General features: G+C 43.2%; 1 protein-coding gene across 1 annotated transcript in view; it reads left to right on the top strand.

The window, feature by feature from the left end:
- The window catches only part of LOC115473261 (heparan sulfate glucosamine 3-O-sulfotransferase 3A1-like), a 154,447-nt gene extending 135,315 nt beyond the window's left edge, over positions 1–19,132 (top strand). The window contains exon 2 of the mRNA XM_030208079.1: positions 15,617–19,132. Within this exon, the coding sequence (XP_030063939.1) occupies positions 15,617–16,238 (622 nt within the window). The 3' untranslated portion in view covers positions 16,239–19,132. The remainder of the gene's footprint in view (positions 1–15,616) is intronic.
- Positions 19,133–19,370: the final 238 nt, after the last annotated feature.

The raw sequence follows: 19,370 nt of genomic DNA, 5'->3' as shown, positions 1-19,370 counted from the left end.
ACCAATGAGGACAGAGCCAAGATAGGCTGAGCAAAAAGACCTAGGCAACAGCACACCATTAATAACAGTTTTTCTAAACAAGTGTGTCTGCACTACCTGTGAACTTCATTTCACATAATGCCTTGCTTATTTAACATTGCAGTGACTACATTAAACATTAAACACATTGCAGGAATCTATCCCAACCAGGCAAGGCTGCCAAAGGACAGAACAGACTTTCTAAAATATGAGTAATGTTCAAACTGTCCGAGGAAACATCCACAATGGAATTACCATCAGAAGTATTTTAAACCAATTCTATTAAAAAAGTAGGCACCTACATTTTTTATATAGAATACCAGCACAAGTGGCAGAAAACACATTTACGTGCAAGGTGCAATCGCTAACACCAGTCCTATAGCTGGATTAAATGCCTGTGCCTAATTTGCAAGAACACGCATAAATTTATAGTATCTTATCATTTACGTGTGTTCTCCGCTCACACTCTGTCCATGTGTATGCTCACTGTGTCATCAAATCATGGACATATTTTATCACAAGCTGGTGTTCAATAAGAGGTCATTTACATAATAAGTTTTCACTGATGCATGTAAATGAGTGGAATGCTGCCTTTTCATGTGTTCCTGATGCCTAAAATTAGGTGGCTCCATTATGTTTATTCATTTTTTTTAATATGATTGTTAAAAGTTGTTATGAGCCAGAACTGAATTGAATTTACAGACGTGTTTCTCAAGGTCAGCAATAGACCAGCAGGGATTGCAGCAAAGTAACATGGGTGTGCTTTAACACACTTTTAGGTCTTAGTACTAGAATACCAGAGGAAGATGCCAGTGAGGGTTAAGTGGCTTTGGCAGTACTGGAACAGCAATGGGTGTTGTAGGTCAGGACTGAGGTGCATATATAGAACCGTTTGAAGAATGTCTCTTCTTGCAATGGTCCATGAGAATTGTAGTAAAAAAAAAATGCCAATTGAAAGATCCATTAAATATTATATACTGTATGTAAAATACCACAGACATTACTCGTACTGTCATTATAATCCTGGACGTCAGGTGTTTCCTGCCTTTCAACGTGTCTTTACATGAGTTTATTAGGTAAGCAGGAAATATGACCAGGGTTCAGGGCTTATCTTTGAAATTTGCAAAATTCAAACTCAGGAGATGTCTGGAAGCCATTAGCGTCACTTTTCTGTGGTGAACCATATATTTATAGCACACCCACACAGCTAACTTGTCAATTACAATGCCAGCAACACCCAACACTGTATGGAAACATAAACATCTTTTATATAGGAAGGAAGTGGCTTTGGTCATAAAAATTATGGGCCCAATATTCAAAGGATTTATATTTCTAACCTTGAGAATAATGCACATAAATTGGCCTCTGAAAATGTACTTGGGCTGAGTGCTTAAATTTATGCTCAAAATTTCACTAAATTCTTAAATTTAGGAACCTTAAAAGTGGGTGGCAATGGGGGTGGATTTAGAGCTGGAAAAAGAAGTTAGAAGCTTAGCACTGATTTTCAGCACTAGGCTCATAAATTAGGCTCTTAAATCTAGGCAAATGGATGGCAGGCCTAAATTTATAAGCATGGTTTATAATCCTGTTGTGAGTACAAGCTTGGGTGTTATTACTGATTCACGATTGTCTATGCAAGAGCAAATCTCTAAGGGGCCCTTTTACTAAGCTGCGTAGGCTACCAAGAGGGGCATAATTGAACGATGCCGGCCATCTATCTGGCCGGTGCCACCAAAGGCGGACCCTAACCGTATTATCAAAAAAGATGGCCGGCTATCTTTCCTTTCGATAATACAGTTGGGGCCGGCCAAAAGTCAGAGGTTTAAGATGACCGGCATCAGTTTTCGCCGATAATGGAAACCGAGGCCGGCAATGTCAAACCCGGCCAAATCCCGCTTGTGGGAGGGGCCAGCATTTGTAGTGCACTGGTCCCCCTGACATGCCAGGACACCAACTGGGCACACTAGGGGGCATTGCAGTGGACTTCAAAAATTGCTCCCAGGTGCATACCTCCCTTACTTTGTGTGCTGAGCCCCCCAAATCCCCCCAAAACCCACTCCCTACAACTCTTACACCATTACCATAGCCCTTATGGGTGAAGAGGGGCACCTAGATGTGGGTACAGTGGGTGTTGGGGGGGGGGGTTGGCGGGCTCACATTTACCACCACAAGTGTAACAGGTAGGGGGATGGGCCTGGGTCCACCTGCCTGAAGTGCACTGCACCCACTGAAACTGCTCCAGGGACCTGCATACTGCTGTCAGGGAGCTGGGTATGACATTTGAGGCTGGCATAGAGGCTGGCAAAAAAGTTTTTTGGTTTTTTTTTTGGGTGGGTGGGAAGGGGTTGGTGACCACTAGGGAAGTAAAGGGAGGTCATCCCCGATTCCCTCTGGTGGTCATCTGGTCAATTCGGGCACTTTTTTGAGACTTGGTCCTAAAAATAAATGGATCAAGTGAAGCCGGCGAAATGCTCCTCAGAGCTGGCCTTCTTTTTTCCATTATCGGTTGAAGCCGGCCATGTCTTAACAACGCCCCCATCCCGCCTTCTATACCCTGCGGAAACGCCCAATTTAACTTTGGCCGGCTCTGCGACGGAAAGCAGTTTGAGCCGGCCAAAATCGGTTTTCGATTATGCCAATTTCGCCAGACTTGAGAGATGGCCGTCCATCTCCTGATTTGTGTCGGAAGATGGCCGGCCTTCTCTTTCGAAAATAAGCTGGCAAGTGGCCCAGGTGGTAATTTCATTTTTTACGCATATCCGCTATGGGCGGTAATCGGCATTGTACACGTGCTGACAATTATCACCTGGTTAACGTGTGAGACCTTACCGCTAAGTCAATGGGTGGCGGTAAGGTCTCAGGCCCAAAATAGATGTGTGCCAATTTTCATTTTTGCTGCACGTCCATTTTCGTCCCCCAAAAAAAGGCCTTTTTTGCAGGTGCGCTGAAAAAAGGACCTGCACTCATCCAATACATGCATCTACACCAGCACAGGCCATTTTTCGGTGCACCTTAGTAAAAGGACCCCTAAATTGGTACAGACATAGGGCTTTTTTTCAGTTGAAGGTTCTGAGTAAGTTAAAACCATTTTTCCAAAGTATGATTTTCAGATTGTGGTTCAGAGTTTAGTACTTACAAAACTGGACTATTGTAATAGCCTTTTACTGGGCATTACAGGGGCCAGACTTCATGCACTGCAGGTAGTTCAGCATGCTGCTGGACTCATGATTTTTGGTTTAGGACCTTCTGAGTCTGTTACGGGTGCAATGAAAGCTCTTCACTGGTTGCCAATTGCTTACAGAGTTTGTTTTAAATTGTTATTATTGTTTTTTAAGACTTTGTATGATTCAGTTCCTGTATATTTTAGGAAGGTGCTGCAGTGTTACCAGCCTAGACGAGTATTACGTTCTGAAAATACATAGCGCTTTATTGTTCCATCATTTAAGGGGAAGGGAAATGGGATTTGATATATTGCCTTTCTGTGGTTGTTTTGCAACTGAATTCAAAGCAGTTTACATGGTATATACAGGTACTTATTTGTACCTGGGGCAATGGAGGGTTAAGTGACTTGCCCAGAGTCACAAGGAGCTACAGTGGGAATTGAACCCAGTTCCCCAGCATCAAAGTCCACTGCACTAACCACTAGGCTACTGTGTTACAGCAAAGACAGTATTATCTTGTGCTGGCCCCAGTGGGTGAAACAAATTACTGTTGAGGCTTCATTTATCGCAGAAGTTTGATACTTTTAAGAAACAATTTAAGGCACTCCTATTTGCACAGGCATATTTAGAGCCCTGTTTACTAAGCCGTGTTGCAGGCGCACTAATGTTTTTAGCGTGTGCTAAAAATTAGCGCACTAATGCTAGAGACACCCATATACTCCTTTCGGTGTCTCTAACATTAGCTCACGCTAAAAATGCTAGCGCACCTTAGTACACAGGGCCCTTAGGGTTTTAACTGAGGGCTTCTTTTACAAAGCTGTGCTGCCGATTCTCGGTGCGGCAAATGAGAGGAAGCCCATTCAATTCCTATGGGCTTCCTCTTATTTGCCACGTGGGAATCGCAGTTGTGGCTTTGTAAAAGAAGCCCTTGTTCTTTGTTTTTTTATGAAGATGAAAGAGTAATATATATATATATTGACTATTAGTCTTTTGTATATGATTTTGTTGCATGACTATGTTTGTTTTCCTGTAACCTGCCTAGTTAATAGGTGGGCTAGAAATATTTGAAATAAATAAACTTTTAAGCTCCTAAATGAAGATGAATTTTCAGCTGAAATAGGGCACAAGTTTGGCTGAAAATAGGGCACAAATTTAGAAGCATAACTTAGACTCATAAAAGTAAGAGCTTGGCTTTTTTTGAATATCAGGCCCTGTGAAACTAACTGATTTCACTTCCAGTTTGGTATTTCCCCGTCAATGAGGAAAGTCCACAAAACGCATCATGACTTTTATCCAGTTCTTAAATTTGCCATTTTTTAGACTATGATCCCATGACCTTTTTTTCAACCCTTTCCATATAGAGACCCCCATGGAATTTGGAGGTCCTGTAATGTGTTGTGCTCATGTGACTCTCTTACATCAAAAGGTTAAGTTTGTGCCCCTGGTACAGCCCTTACAGGACGAAACACAGTCATGTAAGGCATTATTTTAAATTTAATCAAACGAATAAACTTAAGATTTTATCTACATTTCACCATGTCTGCTTCTACGTATTTGTCTAGGGAATAATTTTTCCCTCCCTACTGTTGCAGAAACATAAGACTTTGAAGACTTAAACCAAAAACAAAAAGCTGTTTCAAAATTGTGTGAACAAAGCAATCTGGTTGGATTTTTGCAGCCTTTTGCTCTATGATTGCCCGAAGCTTAAATCCAGTTCTTGCCCCTTTAAATATGAGTGCTGTGTAACACTCCCTGGAAATACACCAAACTGAAAATCTCAGTGACATATGACCCTTCCTAATCCTATATAATAAAACGCACCTCCAACATTCTGAAGCCGAGAAAGTGAAGCCTTGAAGCATTCCTGCAACGTTCCGGAACTACGTGTCGTCAATTGAGGAGATGGAGCCTTATAGAGCGCACGAATGCTTTAAGGCTTCACTTTCTCATACACACACACTCACTCTCTGTCTCTCACATACACGCTCTCTCACACACACTCTCTCTCTCTCTCTCTCTGACACAAACACACACACACACACTCTGTCTGTCTGTTTGTCTCTCACTCATTCTCTCTCACATACACACTCCATCTCTCACCCACACACTCTCTCTCAAACATACACACTCCAAGGAAAGGGGGGCATGGAACACGCTGGGGAGGAGAGGGAGGGGGGCATGGAACTCGGAGGGAAGGGGGGCAAGAACTCGGAGGGGAGGCGAGAGAGAGAGGGAGGAGAGGAGAGGAGAGGGAGGGGGGCCTGCGCCTTGGACTGAAGGGGGGCCTGGAACTCGGAGGGGAGGGAGGGAAGGAGGGGGTCATGAAACTCGGAGCCCCACACACACACACACACTCACTCTCTGTCTCTCACAAACACTCTCTCTCACACACTCTATCTCTCTCTCTCACACACACACACACATACACTCTGTCTCTCACAAACACACACACGCCATCTCTCACACACACTTTCTTTCTCACACACTCTCTCTCTCTCTCTCAAACATACACACTCTGAGGAAAACCTTGCTAGCGCCCATTTCATTTTGTGTCAGAAACGGGCCTGTTTTACTAACATTTTTGACTAACTTTCAGAAGTCAAAATCTTTTTCCTCAGGCTCTTCCTCTGGAAGCTAGTCAAAAAAAATGCACTGTTATTCTAATAAAAAGGTATCACCTTATTTTCCATTTGTTGTTTTTATTTATTAAACTTTAAAATGGACTAACACAATCACCTTCCTGATGAGACATATCTGTAGAGACTTTGATGGCCACACATGCAATTAGATTTTGTTTCCATGGACTTGACATTGAAGGGTTAATAGAAATGGCACTGCAAGCTGTATTTATTGGTCTTTTAGTTGTGTCATATATTACTCATCTGATTATCAGAGGCATTTGTTATTCATATAAACAGAGGGGAAAGGATGTATCAGAGACTCAGTTCAGTTCAGTGCAGAAGATCCTGATAAGAGGGAGGGAAATGGTTTCCACATCCATAAAAGTGATAAGGTAGGGAGGAAGAAAGAGAACTGGGAATTGATAGCTTTGCTCCTGGTTGTTTTTGGTGTTAAAGGAATACTTATAATATATTAATACTAGTAAAAAAAAAACACATGAAATTCCTAAGGAGCATCTGTACAAATTTTTTTCATATTTCCAATCCTCATTAAATATTTTGTTTCAACTCCATAGCTATCATGGGATCTCTTTACTAAAATGCAGCAAGCAGTAATGTGTGTTAATGAACAGATTTAGGGGCTCATTTTCAAAACAAAAAAGTCCATAGAATGTCATAAAGTGTCAGAAGGATGTTTTTCTCTTAAAAATGTCCAAGTTGCAATTTTCAACACCTCAGTTTTCGACGTTTTTCTCCACAGTTCATCCAAATTTCAAAGGACCATGTTGGGGGCGGATTTTGGGTGGGACATGGGTGGCACCAAAAAATAGATGTTTTTCTGCAATAACAGAACAAAATTAAAATGTCTAGGGCCATACTTAAGAAGCTTTTTGCTAGGCCTGTTTCAATCACAACTAAGTGACCAAAAGGTGCCCTAAATGACTAACAGGCTTATTTTCGAAAAAGAAGGGTGCCCATCTTCTGACACAAATCGGGAGATGGGCGTCCTTCTCTCAGGGTCACCGAAATCGGCATAATCGAAAGCCGATTTTGGGCGTCCTCAATTGATTCCCATCGCGGGGACGACCAAAGTTCACAGGGGCGTGTCGGCACCGTAGCGAAGGTGGGACTGGGGCTTAATTAAGAGATGGGTGTCCTTGGTCAATAATAAAAAAAAAGAAGGGCGTCCCTGACGAGCACTTGGCCGACTTTACTTGGTCCATTTTTTCTTGCGACCAAGTCCTGAAAAGGTGCCCGAACTGACCAGATGACCACCGGAGGGTATCGGGGATGACCTCCCCTTACTCCCCCAGTGGTCACCAACCCCCTCCCACCCTAAAAAAAACGTAATATTTTTTTTTGCCAGCCTCAAATGTCATACCCAGCTCCAAGACGGCAGTATGCAGGTCCCTGGAGCAGTTTTAGTGGGTGCAGTGAACTTCAGGCAGGCAGACCCAGGCCCATCCCCCCTACCTGTTATACGTGGTGGTAAATGTGAGCCCTCCAAAACCCACCCGAAAACCACTGTACCCACATGTAGGTGCCCCCCTTCACCCCTTAGGGCTATGGTAGTGGTGTACAGTTGTGGGGAGTGGGCTTTGGGGGGGCTCAGCACCCGAAGTAAGGGAGCTATGCACCTGGGAGCAATTTGTGAAGTCCACTGCAGTGCCCCCTGGGGTGCCCGGTTGGTGTCCTGGCATGTCAGGGGGACCAGTGCACTACGAATTCTTGCCCCTTCCATGACCAAATGGCTTGGATTTGGTCGTTTTTGAGATGGGCGTCTTCGGTTTCCATTATGACCGAAAACCGGGGATGACTATCTCTAAGGTCGACCTAAATGTTGAGATTTGGGCGTCCCCGACTGTATTATCGAAAGATGGACGCCCATCTTGTTTCGATAATATGGGTTTCCCCGCCCCTTCGCAGGGCCGTCCTGTGAGGATGCACTCTTGAAAACATGGGTGCCCCGTTCGATTATGCCCCTCCACATGACCACTGGAGGGTTTAAGGCATAAACCCCCTTACTCCCCCAGTGGTCACTGACCCCCATCCCATCTCCCAAAGCTGTGAAAGAAACAGTACATGCCAGCGTCTATGACTGCTTCAGATGTTATAGCCAGTCCTAATTAGAGCAGCAAGAAAAGACATGTCAAGTCACATGGATTTGGCGTGTGACACACATAATCAGGCCCCTTCTCCAGCTCACACGCTTAAGGGGCCCGATCTCACGCATTGCCTCACCTCTTTCCTACCAGGACATCCTTTGGGTAGGGCTGGGGCAGGACAGAGTCCTGAGAGCCCTTCAGGAGGAGGAGGAGGAGTAAGATGCCATTGCAGGGGGGGGAGGGCAAGGAGGGAGAGGAATGCTGGACAAGAGGTCAAGTATGGAAGAGAGAAATCCAATTAGGGTAGTGAGGAAGAAAGAGAACACAGAGAGGGAAAGAGGTGATGGACTTTGGGGGGGTGGGGGGACAAGGAAGGAGAGAGGTGTCAGGACCTGCTGGGAAAGAAGTAAGAGGGAGAGGTGCTGACCCTGCAAAGAGCAGACCGAACAGGAGTGAGGGAAGAGAGAGGAACACTTGCTGAATCCCTGGGGGTGGGCAGAGGGAGGGAAGAGAGAGGGACAGATGCTGGCCAGGAGAGGGAGATAGGAGGGGAGGAAGGAAGAGAGAGACAGAGATGCTGGCATGTGATGGAGGGGAATAGGAACATAGTATAGCTCTATTGGATAGGACATGAATAGGGAGACAGAGATGGGAGATGCTCAACATAGCGGGAAGGCAAGGGTGATGCTGGGTCAGATAGATAGCAGTGCAGAGAGAAGAAAAATGGTGGGCATGGAGAGAAAAGAAGTTCCAAATGGACAAGGAGATTCTGGCAAGATAATTAAGAGAAGTAAGCAGAACGCAGAGACTAGGACTGATGACACAAAGTTATTCAAAGTCATTAAATCGCGGGAGGATTGTGAAAAATTACAAGAGGAACTTATGAGAGTGGGAGACTGGGCATCTAAGTGGCAGATGATGTTTAATGTAAGCAAGTGCAAAGTGATGCAGGTGGGAAAGAGGAACCTGAATTATAGCTATGTCATGCAAGGTTCCACGTTAGGAGTCACAGACCAAGAAAGGGATCTAGGTGTCGTCGTTGATGATACGTTGAAACCTTCTGCTCAGTGTGCTGCTGCGGCTAAGAAAGCAAATAGAATGTTAGGTATTATTAGGAAAGGAATGGAAAACAAAAATGAGGATGTTATAATACCTTTGTATCGCTCCATGGTGCGACCACACCTCAAATATTGTGTTCAATTCTGGTCACCACATATCAATAAACATATAGTGGAATTAGAAAAGGTGCAGAGAAGGGCAACGAAAATGATAAAGGGGATGGGATGACTTCCCTATGAGGAAAAGCTAAAGCGGCTAGGGCGCTTAAGCTTGGAGAAAAGGCGGCTGAGAGGAGATATGATAGAGGTCTATAAAATAATGAGTGGAGTGGAACAGGTAGATGTGAAGCAACTGTTTACGCTTTCCAAAAATACTAGGACTAGGGGGCATGCAATAAAGGTACAATGTAGCAAATTTAAAATGAATCGGAGAAAGTTTTTCTTCACTCAACGTGCAATTGAACTCTGGAATTCGTTGCCAGAGAATGTGGTAAAGGTGGTTAGCTTGGAGGAATTAAAAAAAGGTTTGGACGACTTCCTAAAGGAAAAGTCCATAGACCATTATTAAATGGACTTGGGAAAAATCCACTATTTCTGGGATAAGCAGTATAAAATGTTTTGTACTTTTTGGGGATCTTGCCAGGTATTTGTGACCTTGATTGGCCACTGTTTATTTAATTTTTGTTACATTTGTACCCCGTGCTTTCCCACTCATAGCAGGTTCAATGCAGCTTACATATTATATACAGGTACTTATTTGTACCTGGGGCAATGGAGGGTTAAGTGACTTGCCCCGAGTCACAAGGAGCTGTCTGTGCCTGCAGTGGGAATTAAACCCAGTTCCTCAGGACCAAAGTCCACCATGCTAACCACTAGGCTACTCCTCCAGGATGCTGGACTTGATGGACCTTTGGTCTTTCCCAGTATGGCAATACTTATGTACTTATGTAGGACCAACACAATATGAAAAATAAAATGACCAGACAACAAAGGTAGAAAAAAAGAATTTTATCTTCTATTTATTGATTAGAATAGCTCAGTTTTTGGAATGTGCATCTGTCAGAACTAGTTTTAGACATGGCTGGGGCCTGCGAGAAAAAACCTCACTTAATGGCCTTCAATCTCCAGCATTGCGGTGGTAAATCTGCATCTTTGGGATGGGCCACCTGTGGCAAATCTACAAGCAGGTCCCAACTAATCTGTCTAATTCCACCCCTGGCGCAATGCCTTACCTGGCTGATCTCTCACTCCATCTCCTTGCTGCTAGGTTTCTTCTGTGCTTATCTCATTCTTTGTAAAATTCTGTTACCAGTTTTGGCTGCACCATTCCATGGAGAAATATATTTCTGGCATTGCCCCTTGGTCTAACTGTTTCAAGCCTCATTCCATGACCTTGTTCTAGAACAGGCTTTTCAAATTCAGTGCTTGAGGTCCAGAAACCATCCGGGTGTTCAGAATATCCCTAAGGAATATTTGCATGTCCATTACCTCCAGTGTATGCAAATCTCTCTCGTGCATATTCATTTCGGCTACCCTGAAAACCTGGCGTGTTTGCGGCCCTTGAGGACTGAACTGGAAGAAGCCTATTCTAGAACATTTTTTCCTCTTCTGAAGGGTTGTGTCTTGTACACATATACTTTTCTTTGAATATTTAGTACATGCTCTGTGGACACAGAGCACCAACAGACTTTCACCTTGACAGCAAGCTTGAATATTCCTCCTTAAAATTCACAGAAGAATTCTTGCCTTGCATTCCCCTTATTCCAGAACTGTTGCAGACAGCCTGTGAGTTATGTGAAAGATCCTAAAGCCATTGATACCTGCTGCAAAAGGAAAGCATTTTTCCAAAAGAAAAGAAAACATGTCAAATGCATCTAGTTTGTAGCATAGCCTATCATTCTGGTTTTGATAAATGACTTTAATTTTGCAGGCTGTTTTAACAGGTTGGCAGGCCAGATGTTATTGGCTGCTGGAGAGCCCCTTTTATATAGCAGAGCTATATAATTATGGAGAAGAAATGCGTGAGTTCCTTATTTTAGTGTTCTCTCCTTAATGGGGTACCATTATAATAGCTGCACATTTTCTGTTGGAGATTAATACTGTTTAACGGAGTGCGGCGTAGGTTGCAAGAGATTGCTTTGGGAATTGTTAATATGTGCAGGAAAAGAATTCTTCCTGAGAAACTCTTCTGTATGTGAAATCTTAACAAGAAATCAGCTGAAATTCTATTGTAAAAGCTTTTAATAATCATATAATAAGTAGCAGGCAGTAGTAGTAGTTTTGTAAAGCTGTGGCAAACGGGGGCCTTAGGTTGCCCTTACATGGGTCTTTCCCACACACTAAGGGGCCCTTTTACTAAAAGGTTGTTGTGCGGCAACCCAGAATGACAGCCAGCCCAATTCGGATGCCGGCGGTAGTTCCACCCCCCCCCCCCCCCAGCGCGTGCCATTTCTGGCACTAGTGGAAATACTGAAAAAGATATTTCCGCAGGGGAGTTACCTGGCGGTAATCATACTGCATTGTGTGCTGCCTGGTTACCGCCAGGTTAGCGCAGGTGGCGGTAAGTGCTCCTCCACAACATGGCCGAGCAGCAAGTGAAAACTTACCGCACAGCCATTTCACTTTTGGTTATTTTCACCCGCTGCAGTAAAAGGGGGACTTGTGCATGGCAAAAATGGCTGCCGCTGCTAACATAGGGTCCCTTTTACTGCAGCTTGTATTAAAGGGTCCCCAAGGCCATTTGTTTTGCTGCTGCTGGAAAATGGCTGATTTTTCTATTTTCGATATTAATGGTCACATGCTACTGTTGCCATTAGCACAGGATCCCTTACCGGAACCCCATTTTGTAGGTGTTAAGGGTTTACACACTGCCACACGCTAATTGATCAGCACATGATTAATGTGGCTGCGTTAATTGATTAGTGCAGACACACCCACTCTCCACCCCCAGATGCGCCGCCTCAGTCAAAAAATTTTACTTTTATTAGTGCATGGGTAGCTTGCAAACATCGGAATTTTACCACAGGACACTTCAGCACGACCCGTGATAAACCCTTTTAAGCTGTGGTACTCACTTATTAATGCTTAACACAGCTTGGTAAAAAGACCCCTATGTATGAAAACAAAATACTCTGTACTCACAGGTAGAGATGTGCAAACTGATTTTAAATAGGTTTGTTCAATAAGTCAACAAGTTTAACGAGGAGTGGCCTAGTGGTTAGAGCACCACTCTTACAATCCAGAGATGGCCAGTTCAAATCCCACCAATGCAACCTTGTGATCTTGGGCAAGTCACTTAACCCTCCATTGCCTCAGTTATGAACTTAGATTGTGAGTACCTGAATGTAACTCACTTTGAGCTACTACTGAAGAAGGCATGAACAAAATATAAATAAATGAACTCTCATTTGAGAACAATGTACATCATAGGGTATACATTTGGGAGATATACGAAGTGATTTTAGAAAACTTCTATACCATTTGCATGTGTTAAAAGCAGGCTTACAAACCTGCACGCATGTGTGAAGGGTAAGTTTATAAAAGGTCATCTAGGTTTGGAGGTTGAGAATGTGCCTCCTGTTTGCCTATTTTTTAAAGACGCATATAATGGCAATTTAGAGAGAACGTTCAAATGAGAAATCAGAGGGCCAAGTCAAGATGTCTGTAGTTCCTATTATGTATTTTCTTTAACACATTTGGGGACCCTTTTTTTAAAGAGTTGCCACTTGGCAACCCGGAATTACCACTGGCCCAACGTGGGTGCCTGCAGTAGTTCCACCCTCAGCATGCACCATTTCTGGCACTTGTGAAAATAGTGAAAACAATATTTCCGTAGGGGTTACCTGGCAGTAAGAAACACTGCCCGGTTACCGCTGGGTTAGAGCGGGAGCCCTTACCAGCACCTCAATGGGTGGCGGTAAATGCTCTCCCTCCCGAAATGGCTGCGCAGCAAGTGCGCGCTTTCCGCATGGCCATTTCATTATTCTTTGTTTTCAGCCACTGCAGTAAAAGGAGCCTTGGCGCGTAGCAAAAATGACTGCCGCTGCTAGCGTAGGGCCCCTTTTACCACAGTTAATTAAAGGGCCCCTTGATGTACCGCTTGAGCCTACACATAGGCATAGAGCGATTCACACACACAATATCTGTACATGTCCCAATTGGTTCATAATCTAAGTATTATTTTAGGATCTGCCGATATAAAGGCTGTTCTAAAATACATGGTGAAATGGATGTCTTTAAACTGCTACGTGTAGCAGTAACGATCATTTCAGAAACAATCGCACCCAAAATATGGACAGTGAAGCAGCAAGCATAGAGACATCCCTTTCACAGCACATGAACACTGAAGTTCATGTTTATTTATTTATTTATTTGTTACATTTATATCCCACATTTTCCCACCTATTTGTAGGCTCAATGTGGCTTACATAGTACCGGAGAGGCGTTACAGACTCCTGTGTAAACAAATACAATGTGATGTTGTGGTAAGATAAAGTTCATGTGGCACAGCCACACTAGGGAATCGTACAACGGAAGAGTTGTGTTATGTCCATTACGGTCTTTAGTTTTGTTGTGTTGCAGAGATCAGGCATTTATGTTGGATCGGTAGGGTATGCCTTTTTAAACAGGTTAGTTTTTAATGTTTTCCGAAAGTTTGGGTGGTCGTTTGTAGTTTTCAAGGCTTTTGGTAATGCGTTCCACAGTTGTTGCTGTCACTTGACCCCCACCATGATGTATGATTCTCCTCCACCCCCCCCCCATTCAGTGTCAATCCCCCACAAACCAAATTTCACCCCAGCCACAACAGCGATGGCTCCCTACAAGATTGCCACTAGGGGTTGCCGTGGCTGTTTTGAGAATGGAGCTGTGACAGGCAGGAGTGAGTGGCCATCACTGCTACCTGTAGGACATAGCTAGACTACAAAGGAAGACCTGGGGGACCTATGAGGGTGTGGGGGGGGGGGGATGGGGCCTGGTCTGGGGCTTACTGGCTTTGGGGGATAGATAGCAGGAATCCCTTAGGCCACTACCCAGGAATTAACCAGACACTGGCTGATTTTCAGACCGGTGCCCGATTAGCTTCATGGCTAACAAGATAGCCCTTTTGCTGTCCTAACTTTATCCACTTACTATATCACAGCCAACTGGTTAAGCACCAGCTCTACAGGGACACTGTCCAGCTAAGGGCTGCTGAATGTCAGTGGATAGGCAGGAAGTGGCAGTTTAACTGGGCAGGATGTTCTCCTGCCTGCTTAATTCGCTTTCTAATATTGGGCGGTAAAAAAATAAACATTTGTGTTGGCGGTTCTAGGTTGACAGTTGCTGTAAACTGGAAAAGTCTGACAATACAAATGTGAAGATGGGAAAGTTGAACATCTTTTTGGTTTGGGGGGGGGGGGGGGAGCAAACAAACCACCTTGCACCCCAGACCCCCAAAATCCCTAGTTGCTGATGTCAAATGAGACAAAAAGTTGGTTGGGATACGGCACCCATTCCATCTCACTGCTTTTAGAGAATTGGTATCTTAGGTTGTGGAATATTCTCCCAATGAAGAAATAAAACATGGGCAAAAATGAGACAAGTTATAAATATGGGGGTAAATATTTAGCCAACAATGGTCATCATTTCTTTTGGCCACTGCCGGCATTTTGCCCAGATATTCAATGCCAGGCCATGTCTGGGCACCGGCAATGAATATTTGAGTTTGTGTGCCTGGTTATCCCTTATCTGGTTAAGTGCAATATTCAACAACTGCCTAAGGGAAACTGCATAAAGATAAGACCAGGGCTTTTTTTGAGGTGGTACTTGGGGGTACTGAATACCGGCATCTTTTCCATTGTCTGCTAAAATTGACCCAGGGTCCCTAAGTTTTAATGGAAGAGCTCAAGCTCTACACACCATTTTGGCTTTGTCATAGATTCTGTGACTGGTTGCAGAGGACCTGGCTATTGTGGGGTAGGTTCCTCAGTGATTACCCCACCCCTGAAGGGTGGCCAGGCATTTGAGTACCGGCACCTTTTTTGCTAGAAAAAAATGCACTGGATAGGACTGAGTGTTATGCGGTCTGATTTGTCTGGTTAACTGGTTAAGTGTTGAATATTGGCATTTAAATGCATAAGTTCTGACTCCATCCCCAGACTGCCCAGAAAACAGCCGACTATGACTTTAGTGGTCTGTGGTGATATTCAGCGACACTAACCAGTTAATTGCCACTCAATATCAGCGGACAGCCCCTCACAAGGGATTTAACTGGCCAGAAGCTTATCCTGCCTTGTTAAATTGCTTTGAATTTGACCCCATGGTTTACTTAGAAAGATCAGATGATAAAACTGAGAACTGTAGAAGGTTCATACCATTTAAAATCCTGAAAAGGAAATGTTTGGATGCAATAGGTTGATTCTATGATACTTGAAATTGTACCTGGATAGAAAGGTTTCATTTCAGTATATCCAAATGTGTTGACTTACATGGATAGGAGTTTGAATCTGAGGGAAGACAACTGTGACTCTAGAACGATGCTTGCCTGTTCTTGTTACTGAAAGAGAAAATTATTTAAAAATATTTACATGCACTGTATTATTTTCAATAACCCCAAAAGATACTTGCAGTTTGTAAATGCAGTCTAACCGGAGATATTCTGTCTGTTTACTCAGGGACTTGATGCCGAGAACCCTGGATGGACAGATCACCATGGAGAAAACGCCCAGCTACTTTGTAACCAAGGAAGCACCCGCTCGTATCTCTGCAATGTCCAAAGATATGAAGCTCATTGTCGTCGTCAGGGACCCCGTGACAAGAGCAATATCCGATTATACACAGACTTTATCTAAGAGGCCGGATATTCCCACCTTTGAAAGTCTGACCTTCAAAAATAGGACTACAAGTCTTATTGACACATCGTGGAGCGCTATCCAAATTGGCATCTATGCCAAACATCTAGAAAACTGGCTATTATATTTTCCAATAGGACAGATCCTCTTTGTGAGTGGGGAAAGGATGATCACCGATCCTGCTGGAGAACTAGGGAGGGTTCAGGACTTTCTGGGCCTCAAGAGAATTATCACAGATAAACATTTCTATTTTAACCAGACTAAGGGTTTCCCTTGCTTGAAGAAGGCAGAAGGCAGCAGTAAGCCCCATTGTTTGGGCAAAACAAAAGGTAGAACCCATCCCAACATAGACCAGGAAGTAGTACAGAGACTCCGGGAGTTCTACAGGCCTTTCAACATGAAATTCTACCAGATGACGGGACTTAACTTCGGTTGGGACAATTGAAATAGAAGAGAGAAAAACAAAAATATAATATATGCACATATATTTTTTTTACATAAAGGTAGATAAAAAAGTTTAATAGTTAGCAGAATCGTACTAAAAATCATGGGGGGGGGGTAATATTTAGGCCATGGTGATTAGTGTTGTTTTTAACACTATCCACCGCGGCTTTTTTATACCTTGATATTTGGTACCAGGCCATACCCAGATACCAGCGCTGAATATCCAGTTATGAAGTGACCACCAGTATTTAAATGAGTACCAGTGATATTCAGACTGGTATCTGGATATCTAACTGGATGAAATTAGGACAGCCTTTGGCAACTTTATCTGGATAGTAACCAGTTAGTAGCCTGAATATCGCTGCTAACCGGGTAGCTCCCAGCTCTGCCTTAGCTTCATCCCTGGAATGCCCTGGCATTACCCAGATAGAGATGAGGTGGCTTTACATATTTTCAGTAGCATTATAAATCTAGGTATGGACCTGGTGAGGTGGATTTATCCGGGCAGGAGCCATTGCTATCTAGACAACCCTTATATTTATTTTAGTGTTTCTCATTGAGAAGAATAGCACATCTTTTCCATTTAGTTAACCTCTTAGTTGTAAGCCACAAGAGCCACTTTGAGGATAATTCTATAGAGAAGGCAACAAGAATGTGCATATGTGCACACTTACTAATATTCTGGTTATATCCTATTCCGTAAAATGGTGCCTAAATGCAATGGCATATAGACCGCAGGTAGGTGTTCCCATGGGCACACTGTAGGTGGAGCACATTTTTATAAATGTAGATTATAAAATTTTGTAATCTACACATTTTCTTTAGTGCTACATATGTCTAGTAGCACTCTAGAAATGATTAGTAGTAGCAATCGTAGCAATCTAGGCATGATCACTTATAACAGCTCTAGAGCTAGTGTAAGTGATCGCACCTAGAATATGGGTGTGTTCTTGCATGTTACCCTGCTATTCTATGAAGAAATGTAGCCATCTACTTTTCTTTATAGAATAGATGCGGTTGCGGCCCAAAATAGTCTGCCACCTAAGGGGAGGGGATGAGCTGCGACCCCAGCTCCACCCCTCACCCCGGCCATGGTCTGACATCTCCCTCCTTCCTTCCCCAGTTCTCTTCCCCAATTTATCTTGCTTTCCAAAAGCCAGGGCAGAAGCGGTTCCCATATGCTACCCTGCCACCAACCCCAGCCCTTTCTCTCTACTGCAGCCTGCTTCTGAGAAAACAGAAGGTTATGTCAGAGAGGCAGGCCATAAGAGAGAAGGGGCCAGGGTCGATGGCAGGGCAGCATATGGGAACTGCTTCTGCCCTGACTTTTGGAAAGCAGTAAAAGAATGTAAACTTGAGGAAGGAGGTTGGAGATGGATGGGCAGGGGTGATGCCAGAACGCAGCCAATGTGGAAGGAGGATGCTGCTCCAGAAGAGGGCTGCCTAAGGCCCCCGCCTCAGTTGGCTAATGGTAGGGCTGCTACTGAATAGATGCCTTAATGTATGTGCCTCTTTATAGAATTACCCTCTTTGAGCATATTGTTCTTAAATAACCGGATTTTTCCATCCCGGGAGTTAAGTTCCAACTTTTGTCAATACAAAATGCAAAATTTCAGGATCCCTGATATTTAGAGGCAGGATTAGGAGAAGCTGTTCCTGATGTTGTACACTAGTGGCAGATCTGCACTTCCGTTTGCTTTATTTTCATGTCAGTGTGGCTATCAGTTGTCCCAGTTCTGTTTATTACTGTTATTATTATTTCTATTGCATTGTATTTAAGAAGACACAGTACATACAGTAGGGTTGTCAACCATTCCATGCCATAAGGGACAGGGTAAGCTGGTCCCTGCTTTTCTACAGATGTATTTCTTTAAGCACCACTTCAGGCCCAGTGCATAACTGGGTGAAAACTAGGGTTACTAAATTTGCAGAGACAAAATAGAGGACAAAATGGCTGGAACCTTTGCTAAAGAAATAGTTAATCATAGAAAATATGTAAATGGCTTTTAGTTAATGAACACACATCAAACAGTGATTTACAGTACAGCAGTAGACAATCTACTTTTCAAAAATTTCCAGATTTGATTTTGACCGAGTCTGAGCCCTAGCGTACTTTTCAGAAGAGTGGATATCCCTCAACAACTTTGGCTGGCTTCTGAGATACATGTCAAAGTCTTTGCATGACATATGCTTAAAGTTGTGCTATATGAACAAAATTTCTTTGACAGATTCAATCAGCAGGGAAACAGAGAGAAGATCAGCAATGCCTTTCTCTCTCTTTAGCTCCCCCATGTGTCCAGACTGACTAATAGGCCAGAGATGGTTTCTCTCATTATGGGCTTCGTTTACCAAATCGTGCTAGCGACTCCCATGTGGCAATGCCGACAAAGCCTATTCAAAGTGAATGGGATTTGTTGGCATTTCCATGCCAGGAATCACAAGTGCGGTTTAGTAAAATGTGCCCTATGTGCACAGGTGTGTTAGTCATAGGCACATAAAAGATAAAGTGGAGATATTTTCTTAAAAATTAAAAAACCTGGAGGACATATCTGAAAAAGTAAAAAAGGGAGGACATGTCCTCTTAAAAGTGTACGCACGGTAACTCTAGTGAAAACCAACACTGATCTAACTTGTCCCCTATGACAAGGAATTGTTCTCAACCCTAAAAATCCTGCTTTAAAGAGAATTCAGGACTGCAAATCCCAGAATGTACCAGTTTTGACTCAGTGAATACTGGGTACTGGAAGACATGCATGAGGGCCAGATGTTTTCATGAATACTGGGAATCAAAACTACGATTGTTTGTTGTATGGAATAAAACAAATCTTTAGTTCAAAATTAAAAACCTATCAACATGTCACTTTCTAGAAAGTGGCCCCAGTTAGAGACTGAATGGTCGACCACTTTGCTTCTTATTTTGAATTAAAGATTTTTTAATTATATGAGTGTTCCTGGTTTACTTTTTATATATATATATATATATATATCTTGTTTATTAACATCTCAAAACACTGTCATGTTACAATCCACAAGAAACTTTGATACATCTGGTTTACTTTTTTTAATACACAACAATCTCTTGCTATGTGTGCACCTCTTCCGTTGATAGTTTAAAAAAATAAAATATTTTAAT

This window comes from Microcaecilia unicolor, chromosome 6, assembly GCF_901765095.1.
Source record: "Microcaecilia unicolor chromosome 6, aMicUni1.1, whole genome shotgun sequence".
Taxonomy (NCBI): domain Eukaryota; kingdom Metazoa; phylum Chordata; class Amphibia; order Gymnophiona; family Siphonopidae; genus Microcaecilia; species Microcaecilia unicolor.
Note: the sequence above shows the minus strand (reverse complement) of the source record. Positions and strands in the feature narration are given on the sequence as shown.